Source organism: Atta colombica, unplaced genomic scaffold (assembly GCF_001594045.1).
Source record: "Atta colombica isolate Treedump-2 unplaced genomic scaffold, Acol1.0 scaffold121, whole genome shotgun sequence".
In the NCBI taxonomy this organism is placed as follows: domain Eukaryota; kingdom Metazoa; phylum Arthropoda; class Insecta; order Hymenoptera; family Formicidae; genus Atta; species Atta colombica.
In genome coordinates this window covers 971,572-995,694 of record NW_017259208.1, presented here as the reverse complement: position 1 = coordinate 995,694, position 24,123 = coordinate 971,572, and the positions used below count along the sequence as shown (strand labels likewise).

The window sequence follows — 24,123 nt, the reverse complement described above, 5'->3', positions numbered from 1 at the left end:
TTATATATATTTTATATAATATATATTTTAAATAATATATATATTTTTAATTTTAAATACAATTAAATGTATAATATATTAAAAATTCAAAAAAATTCGCGCATTAAAAGAAAAGAAATTTTAAATAATTCTGAAAGTTAAATATGATTTATCCACAATTAATTTTTAAAAAAGCTATGACGGTATATTAGCAAAACATCGCATTGTGAAATTTCAACAAAGAAATGTGTGATGCAATATTGCGCGTTAAGCGTTATGAATAATATAATACATATTCAATATAATATGGAAATGTCGATTTTATCGCAGAATTTCCTCGAAAAATGTCTCAGTCCTGCGTAATCTGTAATTTAGAGAATTCTTACGATATCGTCAGCTCGGCTGAAGGTTAATACGCAGTTGATAAGAAAGTTCAATGATCTTATAATATTATTTTCACAACCGTGTGAACGCGACACGATATGTTTGTATCCGTAAAAGTTATACAATTATTAACAGTCAACATTCGTCATACAATTCAATGCATCACAGGAAAGTTTATATCGAGAAACATATAACTTCAAATATTTTTTTATATGCGTAACAATTATGTTATTGATATAATTTATGAAAACACGGGCGTGTATTCAAATCATAAATAATACATAAATAGTACATAAAAATTATACATAAATAATACATTTAAAAAATAAATACGGTTAAAAAACCAAAAGCAATATGCTGTGTCTGTTGTTTTAACGGCGTAGCTTTAATCTAATTTTATTTCTATTATTCTATATTGTTTTGATTTCCATTGAATTTATTATTAATTTTTAGCAGAAATGGTCAGAATTCGAATGCACATTTTTTCCGTCCGCATTTGTCTCGATTTAATTTTATAAATAGTTTAAATGCTACATGCATTCAATCTAGTTTGAAAAATTCTGCAAAATTGAAAATACATTTTAATCTATCTGTTCTGTTATAAAAATTGCAACGTTTTCAAAGATTGGACCATTTAAATATATTCAAACACAGGTTGCTGTTTAATTGCTACTTCTGTAAATAATTTTCATATTATTGATTTAAGATTATTAATAAAAAAAATTAGTTTAATTTTATAAAAGATAAGATCTTTTATTTAACATAAAAAATATTTTGACAAGCTGCATATATACACAATTCTTTAAATGCCATAAAATAATGTATATCATTCCGGAATCATTATCTTTAATAAATAAGCAGTTACATAAGATACAGTAAATAAGGAATAAAATATTTCTTTTAGGCATTCTGTGTAAGAGCATTATTTGAAAGCGTACATGTTCATATATATATTCGTGCGTATAGATATTTAGACTGACGCCAAATAAAAAAATTACATTTCAAAAAAATAACAAAAAGATAATTATTTACAATGACTGTCCCTTTGAACACCAGTGATCGAAAATCAGTTATTTAATTTGGTCGTTAATGTTTATGGACAAAGAGATCGATGTGTATTTCTGAATTATTTATAGATCGCATATAAACAGTCTAGAGACAGATATTATGATTTATCTCACCAAAAAAAAATTTGATTTATACGTATCAGAAAGAAAATATTTCCAAATTGTGACATCTTGTAAATCTGATCTAAAATATTTTCAATCACTTTAAATATCTCTATGTCTTAAATCGATGACACAAAAGTGTCATACAATTAAATCTTTTTCTCTTTGATGCTATCCATTCAACAGTTTGGTAACTTCAATACCTACTGAACAATTTTATACGTATAATACAAACAATACATTCTTTTCAATATAAAACTATCCTTTAGAACATCTTCTTCTTAACCGCTGTGTAGCGTTCCATGTACATGTCGTAACCATCCAGCTCTGCGAACTGCTTCATCTCAAAGAGATTTCCTTCGAGCGCCAATACCGAGACCTTAGAGCCCTTGAGGAGTCTGATGGGCACCGAGCTCAGCTGTAGGCAGTTCTCCTCCAATCTTAACGTTTTCAATCGCGGACAATCCGCCAGCTTCTCAGAAATGGTGGTGATTTGATTCTGATTAAGATTAAGCTCGATCACATGGAGATCAGCGGCAGCTTCCGGCACTATCGTAAGCCGATTCTTGGACAGATCCAGGACATCCAGGTGCCTGAGACCGCAGAACATCAGCGGGAAGTCGGAGATCTGATTGTCGGACAAATTGACCTGCTTCAAGTGGTTCAGATTTCCCAGCGACGACGGAATTGATCTGATCTGATTCGCGGCGCAGTTTAGGCCCTCGAGTTTCTCAAGCGAGCCCAACGTGCCAGGCAGAGCGGTCAGTCGGTTATGGCTGAAGTTCAGCTGCTTCAGCAGCGTGAAGTCGCCGATCTCGTTCGGCAGTGTCGTAAAACTGTTCTCGGACAGATCCAGGGTGCGCAGAGTCGGCGCTAGGTCGTGGAGTTTCCGCGAGAACTTGTCCAGCTTACACTGCGACAACTTCAGGGTAGCGGTTTTCTCCGCGGTCTCGTAATGCCTCTTCAAGGCGGAGTTGCCCATGTTCAGTGTCTCGATATCCTTGCGAGAAACAATTGCGCGGGCCTGTCAACGTAGTCAAGGAATTAATTGATCGTACCGATCTAACGTAACAGATATCATGTGTCACTTTCGAAGCAGAATTTTATCGCAAGATCGCAGCGTACTTTTTATCGTCCGGACGATCTTTTATTTTAAATTTGAAATTTGAGTAATTATGCTTGGATTGTTTCGCAAAGTGCATACGATCAAGTTTTTATTTCGTTCGTTTTTTTTTTATGAAGTTCGTGTTGCTTGCGCTTTTTATGTTCAGAATCTTCGCTTTCTCTTTTTTCCTTGAATATATTTTATAATTTCTTTTTGCAAATATTTTTATGGATTTCAAGCGACACGAACAATATTACGATTCTCGAAGATATACAATCGTCGCGTGAAAAAGGGGTTGCAACGCGCCGTACTCGCACGATTCAAAATAATTCGCGCGCGAATTTCTCCGGAGCGACGCGAAATCGGTGAAACTTTCGCGAGGGACTGTAGAGCCGTCGACGCGTTGCCAAATAAACTTTCCACACGGACTGTATTATCGCCTGCGGCGCACGGTGACTTTTGCGCGGTGCTGTAGCGGTGCGCGCGGTCGGTGGCTGTGTTCACTCCGTTGACGAGATTTTCGTAGCGCGGAATCGCCGCGCCGGGCGACGTGGTTAAGTTTCACAGAGTGCGGCGTGAGCGATACACACGTCTCGTTAAAGCGCCTCGCTCGCGGAGACACGTGCGAATACACGCGGACGTACGTCCGCCGTCAACTCGTAGTTCGTACCCGGCGTTCACAGAATAAGCACGCAGGAGTGAAATGTCACGCGATTGATAGCGCGTCCGCCATAACCAGCCCATCCGGTTTCGCGTCCCCGCCGCCCGATGGCGGGTTGCGCGCTCGCGCGCGCGCGCCCGCTTGCCCGAAAAATGGCCGACAAACGAAGATGTAGCGATGCGCGTCGGGTTTACAACAGACTGAAAACGCCGCGGCAGCCTTCAGTGCATAGTACATGATGCGGCGGTGCGTGGAAGTGGTGAGATAGTGAGATCGACGTCACCGGCGAGCGACATACCAGGGTAAACGATGGCCTCCACGCCGAAGACGGAGAAGCACACAGGTAAGATAACCACTACCCGTTTGACGACGACTGAGAGCGAGCGAGCGAGCGAGAGGGAAGGAGCGCGCGCGCGCGCGAGAGAGAGAGAGAGAGAGAAAGAAAGAAAGTAAGAGAACGAAAAGAGCGAGCGAGTGAGAGAGAAACGATAGGAGAGGGCGCGTACGCGATAAGCATGCGAGACCGCGCGACGTTTTCTATCTTCTTCCCTTGCGAGGCTCCGGATTCTTCTGAATAAAAAAAAAAAGGAAGAAACGGATGTCGCGTCGCGTGTTCGCAGTCGTATCGTTTGATGTTGATTTTAATTCTCGGTTATCAGCGCCGCCGGTATCTCAAACTCGGCTGACTTAATGAAAGCGTATGATATAATCGGTGGCGTTAACCTGACGATGCTACCGGATGCGAAACGTCAAAAGCATATGTGTGCCGCATGCACGCATGATTTTTTTCCTGTTTCTGTGAAGAACGAGATGCCCCCAGAATATATCCGTCGATATTCCTACAGTTGCGTTTTATTCGGGAAATCCGACATATTTACGATAATGACAGAAAGTCATTAGATTGTCGAAGAAAAAAAAAAGAGGAAAACACGATTGGTTTGCTTATTCACGAGGTATTCTCTCCTCGCGATCGTTTCCGTTCGCATGTTCGCATTGAAAACAAGGTGTGCTAAGAATCTTGATTTGTTGTGTCTTGGTTCTAATATGCGCCTAGTGATTTCGTGTTCCTTCCCAATTAATCATAGCTCTTGCCATAATCGAGCATACTGATAGCTTGGGTCAACCCATTCTAGACAACAATTCAATTTTGTTTTCTACAGTGGAAAGTGATATAGTTCCTTTATTTCAAAAGTGACAACGAAAAATTAAATTTCTCCCGAAAAAAAATATCTTAATTACAAAGAAAAATTTTCTTTAAATATAAGATATTATATAATATCTTATTTTCAAAGAAATTTTTATTGATCCAAAGAAATCATTTTTTTTGAATACAAGCAAAGAAATATTTTTTTGAAATTAAGATATTTTTTTTCAGTGCGAGAAAGGAAAATTTTTTCAACTTGATAGAAAATTAATTAACTAATCAAATCGGTAAAACGAATATATTATTAATGTGATACAAATATCATTTGTGTCACATTTTTGTTTCTATCCTTCTTATCCTTTAAAAAACCATTTTTTTTAATGACACTTTATGATTGTTTATAAAATTAAATTCATTTTTGATAGGATAATGTTTACTTAATTCATTAACGATAATTATTTGAAAAATCATTTCTTTTTTTAGTTGTGTCATTTTGAAGGGAGCGATATGTAGTTAGAAATAGATTAGACAAAGTTATATCGATAGCTTGGATCATTTCAAGCAGACAACATTGTTTTCTATGATAGAAAGAAAAAAAGACGATATTTAATTAGAAATAGATTAGACAAAATTATATCAATCGTTTGAGTCAATCCATTCCAAAAAAAGACAACATTGTTTTACGATAGAAAGAAAAAAAGATGATATCTAGAAATAAATTAAACAAAACTATACCGCTTGGATTAATCTATTCAAAGCAGATAATTCAACTTTGTTTTTTATGATAAGAAGAAAAGAAAAACATGATATTTAGTTAGAAATAGATTAAAATCAGAACTAGAAATTATCCAATCTAATCAAATAAATTGCAGTCACGAGTTGTAAACGAGCAATTTTCTTTGAAAAGCGCAATTAAATTCATCAAGATTTGATTTTGAACGTACTTTAAATGATACTTTAAATGATATTTACGCAAGTAAGTAACTCTCACTTTTTACAAGAATGCTCTGATATTTTTCCAAGGTTCATGATCCAGCTGTTTTCACAAGATGACAAGCACGCTCATCTTTATTTGCAAGCGCGTGAAAAATGTTGAAATATCGCAAAAAGAACCAACTTTAACAAATATCTAAATGTAAAAGTGAAACTTATATAATTTTCTTTTTATGTTCAAGAAATTCATAATGAACTAATTAAACTTTATTACTTTTATTTATTATATTAATTATTATATAACTTACGTGATCTTATTGTAATTTGATAGACAATATGTTGATCTACTCTAGAGACAGCAATTTCTGTGGAGACTCCAGAAAGAATTGAAATAAAATAACGGATTGGAAGGGGAGCTAAATATCAATTTAAATACCTGTGATTTTCAGTTTCAAGGCGGTCTCCTCTTTTTCTCGTGGAGAATTTTTTAGTACAGAATCGTATTGGCGGTAATAGCCAGTGGAGTATGTCAACAAACTTTACACCCGTCCAGGCAACCCCGGGTCGTGATTCGCACAGCTGGCCGTGTCACGAGCTTTTCATCCCACAATTCTCTTCTTCCGAACAAAGACCTATCCCACCTTGCCCCTTTCCCTGGTTTGACCTGACCGAGAACGATTGTATTTTTCGTGGCGATTACGAATCTTTTCTCCCTCTGCCCTCGTTGGCTGCTCTCTTTCTTGCGTACCACGAACACGCCCCTCATGCATTTCTCGTTTTGTTGTCGTCCCCTATTTCATTGAAGACGCGACGTCCTTTTGCCTTCGCGCAAACTTGTTTTTTTAAATCATCATTTTTTGCAATCTATAAAGTCTTATATCAGACTAGAGATTAAGTTTAAGATTGAATTTGATCAATTGAGATTAAGACAAATTGAGATTAAGACTCAATTTAATCAATCAACAGAAAGAAAATCAATATCAAAGTTCTCTAAATTTGATATTTCTTTCTGTTGATTGATTAAATTGAGTCTTAATCTCAATTTCTAATCTGATATGACTATAAGTCAAATTTAGATTCTCGGAATTTGGAAAAAATTATTCAGACATCATATGAAAAAATAAAAGGCTAATTTATCAATTGTCATATTTTTATTTTGCATTTTTAGTGACATAGAAAAATAATTAATGATTAATTAATGATATAAAATGATATAAAAATTGGGAATTGACAAATGAAAATCGTGGCAACAATTAATTATTTAAATAAAAATATAATAATAAATTAATTATATTTTAGATGAATGTAATTAATAATTGAAGGATTGACTGCAGCAATGGGTTAACGTAGCCGAAAATGTGATATTGGTAGAAATAAATGAATGACAAAGGCTTCTATTTGTCTCAAACGTTTTCATAAGATATGAATTAGCTCGTTGTTACAATAAGCCCTTCAATTTAACGTAATTTTCAATTCTTTTGGTAGAACAGTTGGGATTCATAAATAAAGTGATAATATACTATAAATAAAAGTGGCTGTTAATTGTGTCTTACAATTAGTAATTTAATATTATTTAATATAACATTCGATTTCTTTAGTAGAACAATTTTCCATGGAAGAAAATAATTATTTTAAATTTTTACAGTAGTTGGTATTTTAATATTTTTAATGTGCAACATGCAACTGATATATGAATATATAAATTTAAGCTCTTCGTTGAATATCATATTTGACGTACAATGTACATGTTATTGTAAAAATTGCATTGTCAAATTGTCAATATTTCAGACATGTGAGATATTTCACTCTTGTGTCTTAAAAAATTTCTCATTATATCTTTGTAATAACATCCGTATGTAATGCTGAAAGAAAAATAATGGAAAAGTATTTATTTTTCCATAACACACGTGCAAGTGTCGCATACAAAATCACGAATTTTCTTATTAGAAACAGATATAATGTGTATGATATAATCTATTAGACTATTAGAGTTTGATAATACACAATGTAACAGGTGTAGCTTATCAGAACTGATACGTTACGACCTCGAAGAGATATAGACAGAGGCACTTAAGTAAGGGTAGTTCGATCAATTTGTCGAATAAAACTAACAACAATAAATCCTATCTGTTTCACGTAATTGCGTTTAATCGAGTTGCTCCATTCGCTGCATCAACCGTAACGTGTTTATCGGTGCGGTGCGGACATTACTTTTTTTTGTTCATCGTGTCCTCTGTGTTTTCTCTCTTGAATGAATTAGCTCGCGTTCAATCGCTCCAAGCAAAACGCGGAAGCATTATTCCGTATTTTCGAGATTTTCGAAGTTTTTAATCGAGATATCGGGGTAAATTTCATTATATCCAGAAAATAGCTCGATGGAAAAAAATCTCCAATATTTTCATCGCTTGCGGCCGTAGCCGATTGTCAAATATATTTCGCTTGAAATCTCATTTTGAACAATAAATACCATATAATATCTCTTTCTCTCTCTGAGAGAATAGAGAGGAATGCTATATTACATTGTGATTTTTGTGGCTGGTGCTACAAGTGAGATCATTGATAAATCCGTCGCATAACCGCGATGTAGTCCTCTGAATGGCGGACTCATTAAATTTCTAGGAGAGGGGTTAGATATAGTCGCATTGAAATAATTCTATAGTGGCAAGTGCACTACGTTGTGCAGGAAACGTATGACGACGCTGTGCGATGCCATTGAATGCCGTCGGCAATATCTCGTCCCGAGATTCAAGTAATCTTACACGGGAGAGGCGGAGTGCAGAAGGTGGAAGCGCGAGATCGGTATCTCGTCAGATCCACTTCATCTCGTCGGATCCTTCGTCTCTGTTTCGTTGCTATTGTGCCCATTATAGCCTTTGTACGCGGCTGCTTTAGTCGCGTTGCTGCCTAATCCGTAGACTCCTTTCTTCATTACTGCGACTCTGCTTTCGCTAATATCTGTCGCTAAAAGCCTTTTCATACTTGCAAAATAAAAATTTCTGAAATACCCTCGCCTCGTTTCTAGATAAAAGATAGAAGACTGTCCGTCGGATAACGAAATTGTTTATATAAATGCGAGAACGAACCTTTCTATTTAGTATTTATAATGAAAACGGTAACGTGCGACTCGTATATTCTTTATAATTGTTCGTAAGACAAGCATAATGATTCTGAAGTATGCATAATGAATAGTTAATTGCATGTATAAAAAGAGTTGGGAATACGGTAATGAATACCTCTTCGAATAATTTATGAGCATTTATATAATAGCATTTATATAAATAACTTAGCAAACGAAAAAGGTTTCATTCGAGATAATTGTTAAAATAATTAATAAGTTTTTTAACCAAAAATTAATATTAATGAAAAAAATTACGTAGCATGCAGTAAATAATTGTAGCATTATTTTTTTATATATAACAATTATATACAGATTAATAGTTGTTGTATGTTTTTAATCCGGAATTCATATTTTATTTATCGTTAATTATATTGAAAAAAAAAATTTATTTGAATAGTTTTAAATAAATATTGACTAAATATAAAAATATATATTTATTTTGCTACAGAAACCATTAATTTGATTTAACTTTATTTTTTTAAATATGTTTACTTAGTATTATTCAAAGAAATATTATTAAGATTCAGTAAATTTTTCTTTAATATGCTAAAGAGAAATATTTAGAAATAAAGGAATAGAAATCCAGTCTACGTATAAAGAAACGTTTTTAAACATTCAAACGGTATTACAGTTGCAATTAGCGTGATATGTGGTGGAACATGCTTTCCTCGATGTGAACTCCATTACCGCAATTATTGCGCTCTATAAATTTTCATTAATTTGACGCGATATCAAAAGAGTACAGGGAATGCTTGAAAAAAAAAACAGAAATCGTCCATTCGATCTTCCGCTTCCTCATAATTACCGATATATTGCATTTAAAACTTATCACTGATTTGCAAAATACGATCCACTGCTGCATATTTTATGACTCTTCATAAAATATTTTTGATCTATTTCGAAAAGGAAATTTCTTTTAGCACTTGAGTTTAGAGACACGAATATTATTAATATGTTTGTAGGAAACGATTTAAAAGTTATAATGAATATTCATAAAATTGAGGTCTCCATAAAATAGATAGTAATTAAATAACTGCTTGTGCATACTAACTGCTTCTCGATTTATAAAAACTCTATACGTTACTCCTGCACTTTCTTTTTTCTTAATTTAACCTTTTTTTTAGAATTTGAAGAGATTATAATTCTATATTTTATGATTCTATATTGTGATAAACATCGCGAGAAACATAATAAGCACGAATTAAATAAATATGTTAAAATAGAAAGGAGATTTTTTTTCTATTGAGATACATGATGTACGCTTTTTAATTTTTTCATTTTTAATAATTCAACAATGAACTTTTCTCTCTCAATAGGCCTGTTCTTTTTGGCTGAACTTTTGCATCAGTTCATCTTCCTTTCTCTTTTCTCCTAGAAAAAAAAGGAAGAAAAATGAACTGGTGCAAAAGTTCAGTCAAAAAGAACAAGCCTTATAAAACAAGATCTGTTCCAGGAAAAATGATCTAAAAAGATTGTCATTACACTCATTCTTGCGAGGCAATCGTAACCGCTTCGCAATATTTCGATTTCATTCTGCAAACGACTATGCTTCGCAATATTTCTGTGATATACACGTGATTTAGCTCCTTTATTGGATTCGATCTATCCGCGCGAGCCGTTTAGGAACCGCAATCATGCCCAGCCAGCTTTCCGTTCCTCCAGCGATCCGATCTGCCAATATCTATGCAAATCCACGGCTGAGTACTACAGGCCTCGTGTCAACCAATCCAAAATGATGCAGAACCCGTGCCAGAAACACGCATTTGTAACGCCAACGCCGATGATGCATATTACGCGGTAACGTTAACTCAACTATTCATTAATATGCAACCGTTTTCGCGTTACATTGCGAACGCGTAAAACAAAAAAAAAGAAAAAAAAAATGCACGCGCGTGTTAAAACTGGTTCATGCACGTGTTACCGTTCATTCTGCTCGCTGTATCGCCTCGATTTTTATTCTTTGATTTCGTTGAATGTACCTCGTCGTGATTTCGAAACGATTACGTTAAAGGGAAGATAGAAATTTGAAATATCTGATACTGATAAATAACAGATACTTTTTTCGTAAAAATATGTATAAAAATATAAGCATATATTTGTCTTTGTAGATCATATATTTCGTTTTATTTACATTTTAAATTTAAAATGTATCCTATGCATTATAAACATTATTTATAATGCATAAAATTTTTGTTATATTCGAAAAACAAATTATATGAACCAAGTTTGTTTATGTGGGCATCTAAAATATTTATTTAGTTTATAATAAAATCAGAATCGCATCTCATTGTCATATTTTGATTACGTTTTAAGTTTCAACATTGACTCTCTGTATTTATTTTGTTGTCAATTTAAATAGAGGAAATGAATTGATTAATTAAGAATAATATTAAGAATAATTGCAATGGAATATCGAAAGCGCATATATGTAGTATGTTACTTTTATGCATGCGCACTTGGATATCTTGAGATCTATCGAGGCTACGAAGCATGAGCTATTCACTGTCGTTTTCCTATGCGAGTCCAATTCATCGTGCAATGACGATCACAATACCAGTCTTAACGTCAGCATGAGCGATACTTCTCACATACTAATACAATGCAAATAATGATGGCGGTAACGTCTCGCGTGAGCTCTTTTCAAAGAGAAATTATGCAATAAACACACCATCAAGTCTTTGTTTAAAAAAAAAAAACGTGATATAGGACTATGGCTTTCAGACAAGTTTCTATCGCTTCGTTTGAAAATTTCAAGTACAATACTCGCAATTATTATTTTAATATTTATATATTCAAATCATAATATTTTTAAAGAAAAGAAAATTATTATGATGTTTGAAGAACCGAAAGGAATGCGGAATAGACTCCTCGTTCTTCAAGAATTTTCATTAATCTTTTATTGAGTGAGTATTTATGAATTAATTTCTAATATAATATTGATTCGATCTCGAATATACGACTGGCTGTTACTATTTCGATATGTCCTTTAAATCATAATTTTCAGAAAGAAAAGATAAACGATTTATGTTCGAAGAACTTAATGAAATGGCACGTCCCGAATAGAACGTCCTCGTTCGTCAAGGATTTTCGTCAATCTTCCGTTGAGCGTTAACAAATTAATTCCCGATATAGTGAAAAGCATCGGTTCGAGAAACGTCGACTAGCTTGCGAAGGTCCGCAAATAAATTGTGTCTTCCCTGTCCCGTTCGTCTCGTATCTCGAAATAAAGAGCGAAGCATAAGAGCCGGCCTCTCGGCCTTTTGTCCCTCTCCTCCGTTAACCCTCTCACCACCCGTTACTCCCTCCCTCATACATCTTTTACTCGTCCATTCCTCTCTCTCTTCCTCTCTTTCCCTCTCTCTGACCCGTTAAAATAGACAAGGCTTCTTTCCCGGCCAAAGTCACAGATATTACCGGCCAATCTTGCGCCAACGGCCTGTCCGCGAGAAACGACAGTTTACCTCGGATCTGCGACGAAGTTGGTTCTAACCCGCGACGTAGATTTGCAATTGAATTTCTCTAATCCAAATTTATCTTTCTCGTAGACGTAAACGGGCATTTCGAATTCTGTTGGGATGATACGGTTTCTAATTCTTCATTGAAGTCTCGCCGTGTTTGGTGAATTTCTTTCCTATTTTCCCTTAATGTGCTCAATTTAATTAATAATCGTGATATTTAGCGATTACCAAATACTCGTCTTTATTATTAAGCCAGCGGCTTACGAAATATATATTTTCTTGCTTGATTATTTGTATTTTAGTAACTTATTAGAAATTATATATTCTGTGTGGTGCAATTTTAGTAATTTGTTAGAACGCAAGCAATCCAGCAAGAAAATATGCGACGTGCGCTGCAGAGTTTAACTTTTTTTAAATTTATTTTTATCGACATCAGTTTAACTTCCTGAACGTTAATGCAGCGTATCATAGGGTGATAAGTCGAGGGGGAACTAAGACACTGTGAATGAGATAAATATAAGGTAAAGACTAGGAATAATCGATTGTTGCTATTATTCCGTTTATTGATAATGTTAAAAATATGAATGGTGTGACGGTGCTCGGAAATGCGACAGCACGTTTCTAGGCGTTGTGATCATCGCGGGAGCGAATAAAAATCGCGCAGAGGAACGAGTCTGTTAACAGTGATGTGTAAAGGGCATTGAAATGTCAATTCGCCACTCAGTGTTGCGTATGGTAATTGCGTGCAGATTAAGTGGGTGTTTACCACAACGACGTTGTCAGGCATTTAAAAGCGACGCTCGTGACATAGGCGACGACCCGGACATCTTTTCCGTGTGTTCTTTGGAGAATGCGTGACACGTCGGAGCAACGGGAATGCGATCTGTCAGCAGGAGATTAATTACTTGATTAAATGAGAAGCAATCGAATTACGAAACGTCGATTATAGACGTAATACTCGTGCAACTTAATCAGCCCCTCGTTGTTGCTTATCGCATAATTAATGTGCGTGACTCGTGTGGAATTGGAACAACGTAATCTATCTCTAGAATAACTAATCTATCTCTTAATTACTTTGCGCAGGACGATAACTGTTTAATTCCTTGGAGCTTTGAGAGCAGTGATGTTCTACTGTTTATCATCTCATTTATCAGAAAATGTCCGTGAAGTTAGCTCTGTACTTCCCAAATATTTTATTTTTATTAATTAATAAAAATTGATTGAATACTTTACTGAGGGCGATCAATAATACGTCGAGGAAAAGTTCGTATAAGACATTGATCGAGTTGATAGAACCAATTAATCGTAATTGGCCGAATTTAATTACATGTTAACGTAATTATTTATAAATAAGACTAAACATTCTGTTAACTCCGCAAATATTTGATTTAATGACGTATGTTTGCGAGACGGTTATGTTAATTTGTTCAAATCGCGCAGACTTTCTCGCACACAAAGCCGCAATTATTCATTACGGAATAGTAATTGCGGGATGATCTCAGAAGATCTCGATACGTCGCGATACGGAGTGATGTGCAACGGATGATTTGCAGACATAACGTGTTGAACGATCAAGGCGCGATCAGATGAAAGGGATCGTTGCGTTTACTAAACATATACGTGCAAATCGCGCATATATGAACAGAGAAGCCAAGAGAGGAGGTCGTATTGTGCTCGTGCAAGTTTACTCGCGCGTGTGGCGTTAATTAATGCGCGAAACTTGTTACCGCCCTGTCCACCATCGTGCAAATGCATCTCTGCATCTTCGAGATAGAAGACGGACAGATAAGATATAATAAAGAGCAAGAGTCGCGAAAATTATCGTGCACTGCGAGATATAATTTCGAGCAATTTCCGCGTAGACCAGTTAAATTTTCGATGTCATGAATGCGCGAACATACATTCCCGCATTTTTATTCGCGACAATGAAAACGGAATGCTTGGATATTGCCTTTTTCGTGCGATTGTATAATCGTCATTTCACTAGAACCTCCGATGATGCTATTTTGGTTAATTATTTCAATTTTTTTCTTGTCTATATTAGATATTAGGTTAATATTAGAATATTGAAGATATGTGCAATGAATATATAATACAAATAATTCTAACCATAACAATAATATTACATAATAATATTACATAATATTAAAACATTTTGTATTTGTGTTAGAATGAACCATTCAAGTCTTCATTAAACTTTTGTGTTGAATTTTTAATATATTTGAGTATTAATTTAACATAATTATATTATGTTATTTAAATGTTTTGTGTTAAATTGATATTCAACATTTCTTAGTGTCAAAGTAACACAATAAGTGAATAAATAACATAAAAATAATGTGTTTTAAAATGTAAGTTCTAAGATGAATAAAATACGCGTTAATTTAACATAAATGTTAATTTTATTTAAAAAGTACTCCTCCACACAATTTGCTCCACACAAAATGTATCGGTATTATTATTTTTTTTAATTATTTTATATTTAATTATTTTAATATTTGTTCTTGACACAACTAAAATATAATATAATATTAAATATAATAAAATATAATAAAATATTCATTTTATATTAAATTAACACGTATAATACGTTAAAAAAAATTTTGAACGGACCGTTTGGAACATATGTAAAATATGTTAAATTTAATACAAATTTTCCAATTGTGCAATATAAATTTTCATTAACCGAAAACAAGAAAATTGTTGACCGCCTTCAGCGGTTCTAGCAGAACATCATCGGCGGTTCTAGTAAATGTCAATCATCGTAGATGGTTACAGTTTTAGCAAATTTCAGTTCCCTAAATTGAGTACATTCTTTGCACATATATTTCACTATTCGCATGGCATACGAATCGAAAATTAAATAAATTATTTAGTTCAATCGAATTCCTCGTAAAATTATTTTAGTAAACTATTTCGATTCTGCTCAATGGAATATTTTACATACTCGTGCTTATATATTGAAATGGGCTTGCATACCGCAATGTTTTACGATTCTATGGCCGGTACCGTACTCCTCATGTGCGGTGCGCGATAAATTTTTACGTTATTACGTTTGCCATTTATTTTCGGACGTGAAGTCGTTCGCGGCGTATCGCTCCTACCGTTTGAAAACGTCATTTATACGAACGATAATTTTTAGACGAGCGGTACATAACGCAGATCGGTATAAGCGTAAAGATAGCGGACTCCGAAAATAACGATGCGACGAACGCGACAGGAAATGTAGCGCAACTGGGTCGCAAGTTCATCAGCGCTAATTATTGCTAATCGGAATATCTCACACTGCGGACATATTTCCACGAGACTGCGTCTTGCTGCTTTCATGACAGATAACTGATCGTATGCACTTCGATCGATGGTCCAAGTTCGTCAACAAAAGTATCATATGGAGAGGAAGGCGACACGTATTATTGAAAATGATTTAATATGTTAATTTAAATAAATATAAATAAAGTTTTAACTATTATAATTACACACACACACACACACACACACACACACACACACACACACACACACACACACACACACACCATCAGTCATAAGACTAGTATTTAGATAGTTTGAAATATGAAAGCGACGATTTTCTTTATGATGTTTGAAACGATAGATTTAGCTATCACAGTTTTGATTAGCCATGCGTTACATATAGTCGATTAATGACCCGTAAACAATTTTGCAAAGAAAACATATTTGTTATTGCTATCAAGTGTTTGCGAGTTTTATTTATAAAAATGTGATATTTTTAAGAAAGAGAGTGGACTTTAGAAACTTTTGCAAGAAAAGATATTGTTTTTTAATCTAAGTTGTATCATCAGAATAGAGATACGTATTTTGCAGATAAATTTCTCAACACTTTATGAACTTTCAACTTTTACAAACGTTTCTATTTAATCTGTTTATTGTAGTCATGTAACAAACAAGATTATATATCAAATGCAAATGTTTCAGTCGAATGAAACAGTTTCAAATAGTTAATGAAATAATAAATTTGTGCTTACAATTTTTTAGCGGTGTCCCTGAACGAATTTTAATACCAGCTCGAGTCTAAAATTTGCGTCAAAGCCTTTGCTTACTATTGTCGCGGATAATGTCTGGAGAAAATTCGATAATTTTATGAGACAACAAGTAGTCTAGAAAAACTGTATCTGGCCCTTGTGTTTACCGTACCGTGGCACGAGATACACGACCGACCTCTTGGTACCGTATCGGATTATACATATCGTTCTGAAAGTAGTAAAAGTAATGTAGGACCTCGGTAGGTGGTCGAAAGGTAGAGAGGAAGTCGGCTTTTCGCTCCAGTAATCGCGAATCGTTTGTTGTACAAGATACTCTAAGAAATTTTATATCCCGACTCTCTGCCCGATATTCTTCCCAAATATGTGTTAATTTTTCGTCGACGTTCTTACAAGTATATATGTCATGTATATGTTAAATATATGTCATGTATTGAATGTATTGAATATATGTCATATAGATCATAAACTATGGACAGTTCTCATTAAATATTGATTAAAATCGATGTAATTCTATATCTTATTACATTAATCTAAATACAAAATCAAGAAACGATTTAGAAGAGACATCGATTAATTATTAATGTGCGAAATGTGATTTCGATATAATAAATTTATATTAGCTTATTGACGTTTTTACATTTTTTTATTTTCTTAATGTAGAGAATGAAAAGTCTATAGAGACATAGGACACTTTTTAAAAATCGTATATATGTATAAAGAAATAATGGAAAAAGAAACAACTTTCGAAATGATATGAATTACATCATATTTTTTTAACACATTATATTCAACGTGCATTATTTTATTATCACAGCCTCCAAATATACTATGTTCCAAAAAATATGAGTGTGAATTTGATATGCTAATATATTTATGTATATAATTATCGTGTTGATAAAAACACCATGTAGGTGTAGTTTTTAACATTCTGATTTAAATATAAAAATGTTTATTAATGCCAGCACGATGAGAATTATATGGAAAGAACGATTTTACTAAAATGTTAAAAAATTTAAATAAATAACAGATCTGAAAATAATTTTATTGGATCATTAAAATTATTATGGAGAAAACTCAAATATGATGAGAGAGCTATGCTGCAAAAAAATTTTGATATATTTAAGCAATCGACTTGAGCATCCTACATAATTATTTTGATAGTCCAACAAAATTATTTTCAGATCTAAATTTTTTGTATTTAGCTAAATTTTTAGATATTTTTAAAACTATTCTTTTCGTATATATTTTACAATCACAGCTTTAACTCTACACTGAGAGAAAAGATTGATTGAATATATGGCATAGCATTTTTAATTGATTGCAGCAACCAATTTTTTGTTGTATTAACCTATCGAAATTCTATACTTGTGGATAGGCTAACGCAACCAAAACTTGGTTACTGTAGCCAATTAAAAATACTATTATATTTTATCATCTAATTTGCTGCAGCAATCAATCTTTTCTTTCAGTGTATATCTATATTTTTTATGGTATATACATATATATGAGCAATAATTAAAATTAAATTAAGACAGTGTTAATTCTATCATGATTTAGCATAGGACAATTTAAGATTTTTGTAAAGTAAGAAACACATGAATAATAACTCAGAAATTTATATAGACTATCAAGTTTCAAAAGTTGTCATAGTTACTGTCGCGGTTAAATTAGCGTAAACTTTGCGAGAGAAATTTTGAACGCTATCACGCCACACAAGACTTGGAGGAACGGAGCTATTGCTGGTACTTGTCGCGACAGCCATTTAACGGCGTCATGATAAGTTTACATCTGACATATATCGCGGGAGCGATGCGGAAGCGCTAGACGCAGAAATTGTGACGGAACATCCGACGCATTAAAATAGACACCCTAGAAACTGACGCCTTAGTGTATCACTATCTGTATCGCGGCACGTGTATATTTAGGTCCCCTGTCATCAGTTTCAACTGATCTATGAATCTTGAAATCTCCATTCGCGTATCTTTATACTCAATCAGAATTATTAAAGCGGCGCTGATCGGAGAAGTCGTTACAGAAGATTCATTAACTCTACTCTCTAAATTTTTTTAAAATGGATGGAATCTCACTCTAAAGAGTAGAAATTAAGCCAGTCTGGAAAAAGAGTGACTCAATTTTCATTCTTTAAGAGTGAGATTTCAGAGACAAAGATTAGAGTAAAACAATTTACTTTAAAAGTTTTAGAAAGTATACATTATCCTGGTAGAAAGTTCATGCATTTTTTTAGCAGTTGCTAAACAGTTATCAACTTCTGTTTAGTAACTGGGAAAGAAAATTACTTAGGATGTTTCCAATCAGAATGTAACGCTTTGTTTATAGTTACTGCATACAAAAGTTGCGTATCTGAATCCATTTACTGAATAGAAACACAACAAATAATGGATATTAAATTGATTAATAAGCAAATCAATTACTCGTGAAATGGACAGAAGACGAATAAAACTCTATCAAATTCTTGTCCATTTCTTACTCAGTATTGGCACAATTAATGAGAATACAGTAATATTAGATAGTACTGGATAGGTGACTTGGAAAACTGCATACATTTCTATCAGAATACCTGCATCTTTTTTTAATTACTCGTGTTTTAAAATAAAATAAAAATAAAATAAAAATAATATTCATTTTATTTTATTTAAATAATATACAATAATATACATTTGCTAAAAATAATATGTATAAATATACCACTCCTATATTTAACGAATTTATAAGAGTATCTTGAATATTACACACAAGTAATGAAGAGTATAACGTTTTTTAAAGCTGATTCAGATTGAGAAAAGGAAAGCAAGTAACTTGCTAAAGCAGAACGATGTCGCGAAGTATAAATTTGTTTTTTTTTTTTCACTTATTTATTGATCTGGATCCGATTTTAAACGTTCATATTACAACTGAAAAATAGGCCAACATTCATCAGTCAGTTCTTACACTTACTATTGTATAATCTTAAGACGGTCTACAATGAAAATGGACTATTAATACCAATCATAGTATAGATAAATTTGATATATAAAATATTATTCAATCAATGATTTTTCTATTTACACTAGTACTTCTAGTTCTACACTAAATTTCTTACTTTAACCATTTTCGATCGATTATTCAGTGACATTATGACTTGATTAAAAGATACGTGGATGGTAGGTCGCGCATAGAGACATCCAGATATGTCTTCTGGGAATAGTATTTAAAACAAATTATCTTTCATGAGTCGATTATCCGTTTCTGATAGAAACTGCTTGTCGCGAGCGATATTTTTATGGAGCGATGTTGACCACGGTACAATGCATTCAGAGTCACCCAAGCTTGTGATCCTCAATATTGTCTATCGACTAAAGTCTTGCTGTCATTTGATACAGCTCAATGTATTGGCAAAAAATCAGGTCTCTCGTTTTTCCATGAGCTCAATTAAACATACCGTTTCTCAGTGGAAAGAAAAGATATAAGATTTTAAAAATTGCACGACTATATATTTTTGTTAATTTTGTTGTGCGCAATGTAAAATCATTTTCTTAGAAAAGTTGTTGACATTAATTTCCTAAATATTGTCTAAACGAACGCTGCTTTTAGCATTTTTTTCTAATTTTATGATTCGCATTTAGAAGATGTAATGTAATTATCTATTGCTAACATCGTGAATAGTGAAAGTGAGATTGAACAGTGAAAGTGCTTCATGACAAAACAAACATATTTAAAATGCAATTCGTGCAAGTTCATGCTATGAACAACGACGCAAAGCCTATTTTGAAAGAGACTCAATTGCGGTTCTTTGCGTCATAAAATGCCACAATACGACGACAGCTTCCTCGATTCGCCGAGATTTCGGCGGCGAACTCGCAGTTATACAGTGCAAAAACAGTTTTTGCCCAAATCGAAATCTTTTTACATCACGACCACACCTTTGCTGCTGGCCGTAACCAATCACGCTAGGACTCTTTCTGGCTCCTTATCGACCTACAACTTGAAAGGTAATTCGATTTAAAAGATTCAGGTTAAGGACGCGAGGCGATTTCACATTTTATGTCAATGCTTATACGATAGTAAAAAAATGCAAAAACATTGAGAATCATTTCCTATTAATTATTTGTCTTCGTTTTGCATGAATTTGTGTTACTTGTTTCTGTGTTACATTGACGTTGTTTTACGTCCGTATTTAATTTATACATAGTTTTTGCTGAATCAAGTTTTCAACTGAAACAAGTTTTGAAGCATAATATGATTTAGTAAAGAGATTTTAAGAATAATTTTGATATTTGTTAGGTCAAATTTACAATCGTAATTTAACTAAACAATTCTGATGAAGTTTGTTTCGAAATACAATCTGAGTTTGTTTAATATAGTCGAGTTTTGTAAGAAGATTATATGTAGATGTTAATTATATCAATAATTAATGTTTAATAATTAATAATTATTAATAATTATTAATAATTAATAATTATGTTACATAATTTTTTGATCTTGTAACAATTTTTCGGAAATAACTTTAGAAGAGAATGATTATATACTTATACATGAGAAATCTGAGATGAAGTCAAAGAATAGATTTTTGAAGCATTAAAACTAATATATAATTGTAAAATATTATTCTTTATTCTTTATTAGACATTTATTCTTTATTCTTTATTAGACATTTTTATACTTTGAAAAATAACGCTGTATATAATTTTTGTATTGCATGTATTGATTGATAATAGCGATGCATACTTATTTAAATTTTATCTTTTCCAAGCTCGGTATGTCGATAAGTGAACATGCGCGCATTTTATTTGCTACTTTTAATATTTATTTGAAGAATAAAGTATATATTTTATATTGATCGAAATGTTGTTTTATTTTTATTCTTTTCTATTTTTTTACATTTCGAGAATAATGAAATTATTAATAATTAAAAATAATTTTAATAAGTTAAGAAAAAATAAGATTAATTACAATATATTTGCGATATCTAACTTAATCAAGTTTTTACGATTTATTATAAAATATCATATAGTTATTGATTTGTTAAATTTCTATAATATTATTTCTTTATAGGTAAAAATTTTAGATAAAGAAATAATAAATTAATTTATGTATAAATAATATTATTCACTCGGAAATAATAAATGAAATGTAAATTCTATTCTTTAAATAATAGGTTCAATAATTATTTTAAATGAAATTGTATAATCAACCGTACAAATTGTCACTGAAAGAAAGAAATAATTTGTGTGCAGCAGTCATAATTTGCTATTAATAATACGTGCAATCACATTGGAATCACAAATTTTAATGTACAAATTGCTACGATTTTCAATATTATACTATTATAAATTTCAATTAGAGAATGACATAATAATTGTCTCGTTAATTAGGATTCGAGTAATATCTTTTAAAATGCTCTTTCTATTGAATGGAATCAATTATTATCTTAGAAAATGCTAATGAAAATCCACAAATTAAAGCAAAATGTATGTGCTGTAACTGTTTACATAATGAAATCAGTAATAGAAGAAAGAAAATTAGAGAAATAAAATTGAATTTTAACAAATCAATAACGATATTTTAATAATCGAAAAAAGCAATCAAGTTAGATACTTATAGTAAAAATTGTAATTATTTATTATTATTTTTTTTAACTTATTATGTATTAAATTATACTGTCTCGAAATGTTAAAAAATAGAAAAGAATAAAAATATATGTCATATTTTGTAATAAAATGTTAACATATCGCAGATCAGCGTTACGACCTTGTGTTTGTTTCGTAGTGTCGCACTCCGCATATCATGTTACGCATGTTGCGGAATTATTCATTGAAACGAGATTGTTTCCTGCAAGCAATTAGCGAATACTTGAATAATCTGTGCGATTAATTAACTTCTGCGATTAACAACGCGATCGCGTCCACTCTAAAAATATGCCAAACGAGATTACTTTGAACAATTATAACAGATAATTAATTTAAGGTGTAAGAGTTTCGTATTTTTTTATGTTAATTTGCTGTTACAATATACATGATGAAGTGCGATTAATGTTAGGAGTGCCATACAGTTATTCTGGTAATTAGCGTGATCGTAATTGTTTTTCGCGAGTATTGTAAATCAGTATAAATATTTAATTTTTTAATAGATATAACCGATAATTAATTTAGTGAATATTTTATGAATGAATTGTGAAATATAAATAACAGCTTCGGAAAACACAATTAAAAACATCATAAAGTATAAATCATTTTATTTAATAAATTTTTATATTAAGATTATAATATTTCAATTTTCATAAATATTCAGTTTTTGAATTTATCATTTAAATAATTAAATAAATAAAAAATAAAAATAGGAAGAAGAAAGTAAAATGATACTTATGTTCAATAAAATATTTATTTACTTACAGTTTAAAATCTGAAATGTCTATTTAAATTTTTTTCATGACATTCACGTCTTATGGATAGTGAAGACTGAAACAGGATATTTCTGATAGTTCTATATATATTTATATAAAATATTTATATAAAATAAAAATAAATTATCTATAAAATACAGTAGGGGAAGATTGTTAATTTAGTCGTGCGATTTTATTTTTTCCTTAAATGTCTCTTAAATAAAATTTGATGTTTATAATTAAGCTTTCTTTTTAATCAAAAAATGCAACTGTACAAAAATTATTTATATCTCAACTGTCTCAAGATATGAAATATTATATTCTCATTTCTGATATATATTTAAGATGGAATGGCTATAAATACGGGCCTTAAAGACGTAATTATTAGCAATTTATATTTAAACAGTTATATTTAAACAATTTAAAATTATATTTCGATAGTAACTATTTATTTTCTTATATTTTTACACACCTTTAGTCATTCGCGGATCTTTTTTCGTGATGACGGCATGTTGTATGTATTTTAAAATTTAAAATTTCACAATAGAAATCATTTCACAATAGAATTAACGTCATGTCTGGAACAAAGCCATTTGTTCTGGCTCTCTAAATTGTTCGCATTCTAATCTAATCTCGTTCGTTCTGCTTATTATATTATTGTACGCATCGACAATTTGCTTAACTTAAGTTTAAATAATCGCAGTCTCTTAAAGTACATTAACGTCTACATTGTACGCATTATCACATTAACCCTTACGCGCGCGTGAAAGCATCTCGACGAATAATTACTAGTTCGTGCTGTCAATAATATTAAGCACCGCATGCTCGTCGCAGGTACACCACCTTCAACCATATAAGCGCTTCGTTGTTATTATGTGCAACGTCTCCCTCGCATATAGACACAACGGATACACTACCAAGTGATTTCCCTCTAGACTCGAAGCGCGAACAAATTGCTGTGTTCACTGTCACACGCGCGTCGTTCATCTTCGTGGATCCCTAAAACCCTTTCAATTCACGAGTTAATGGACAAAATAATTTTCATCCGCGGGGTAAACATAAATTACGAATGATTAGAGTATAATAATATACAGATCTTAATGACAGGCTTGAAAGAAAATTAACACTATAATAAAATATAAAAGAAACATATATGTTGGCATTTGAGCGATGAAGTACGCACGATTATTGATTATCTAAAGACACAATACGCTATATGCTGATAACTTGAGGTTACAGTGGCAGTAACGCATTTAGCTTGATTTTCTTTTGAAACCTCTGATATTTTCTTTTTAAACCTGATATCTTCTTTAAAACCTGATATATTTTATTACATGATTTTATTGCTTGTCGAAATCACTGGATTGACACACTTCAGCCATTTATCCGTTTCTCCAATTATATCGAGTTTTGAAAGGTATTCATGAATAGTCATATTCGTAAATTGTTTTTTAAAGGAGCAGCATATGGAATATATTCTCGCTTGAATGGATCGCAGAAATAGAATCTTGGCACTGGCACGTGGACTTTCGTGCTTGGTGGCATATATTTGTTATGAATTTTGAAGCAACACCGTTTGCCAAATTAATTTTGCCGATTTCACATTTCTAAAAAAAGTTGTACCAGTTATTAAACTATCAGCTTTAATGAATATAATTTTTAAATAATTAATTTAATATGTGTTTGATTTAACGGAGATTTAAGATATAACACGTTTCTAAGAATAAAAAAAATTTGGAGAAAATTGATCTCACAGCATTATATATATTAT

At 32.3% G+C, this 24,123-nt stretch overlaps 2 protein-coding genes across 11 annotated transcripts in view; one reads left to right on the top strand and one right to left on the bottom strand.

The window, feature by feature from the left end:
• Positions 1-1,698: 1,698 nt before the first annotated feature.
• Positions 1,699-3,664, bottom strand: LOC108694671 (leucine-rich repeat-containing protein 57). Its single transcript, XM_018204296.1, has 2 exons — positions 3,597-3,664; positions 1,699-2,556 (listed from the first exon to the last, which is right to left on the bottom strand). Exon 2 carries the CDS (start codon positions 2,512-2,514, stop codon positions 1,798-1,800), a length of 717 nt encoding a protein of 238 aa, XP_018059785.1. The 5' UTR covers positions 2,515-2,556; positions 3,597-3,664; the 3' UTR covers positions 1,699-1,797.
• LOC108694670 (guanine nucleotide-releasing factor 2) overlaps positions 2,515-24,123 on the top strand; it is a 78,675-nt gene continuing 57,066 nt past the window's right edge. For 9 of the 10 annotated variants that reach the window (XM_018204289.1, XM_018204293.1, XM_018204291.1 and 6 more), the window contains exons 1-2: positions 12,097-12,111; positions 19,597-19,962. In XM_018204289.1, coding sequence (XP_018059778.1) covers positions 19,776-19,962 — 187 coding nt within the window. In that variant the 5' untranslated portion in view covers positions 12,097-12,111; positions 19,597-19,775. Of the gene's footprint in view, positions 3,642-12,096; positions 12,112-19,596; positions 19,963-24,123 lie in introns of those variants that run through there. The other variant, XM_018204294.1, reaches the window with a different exon arrangement.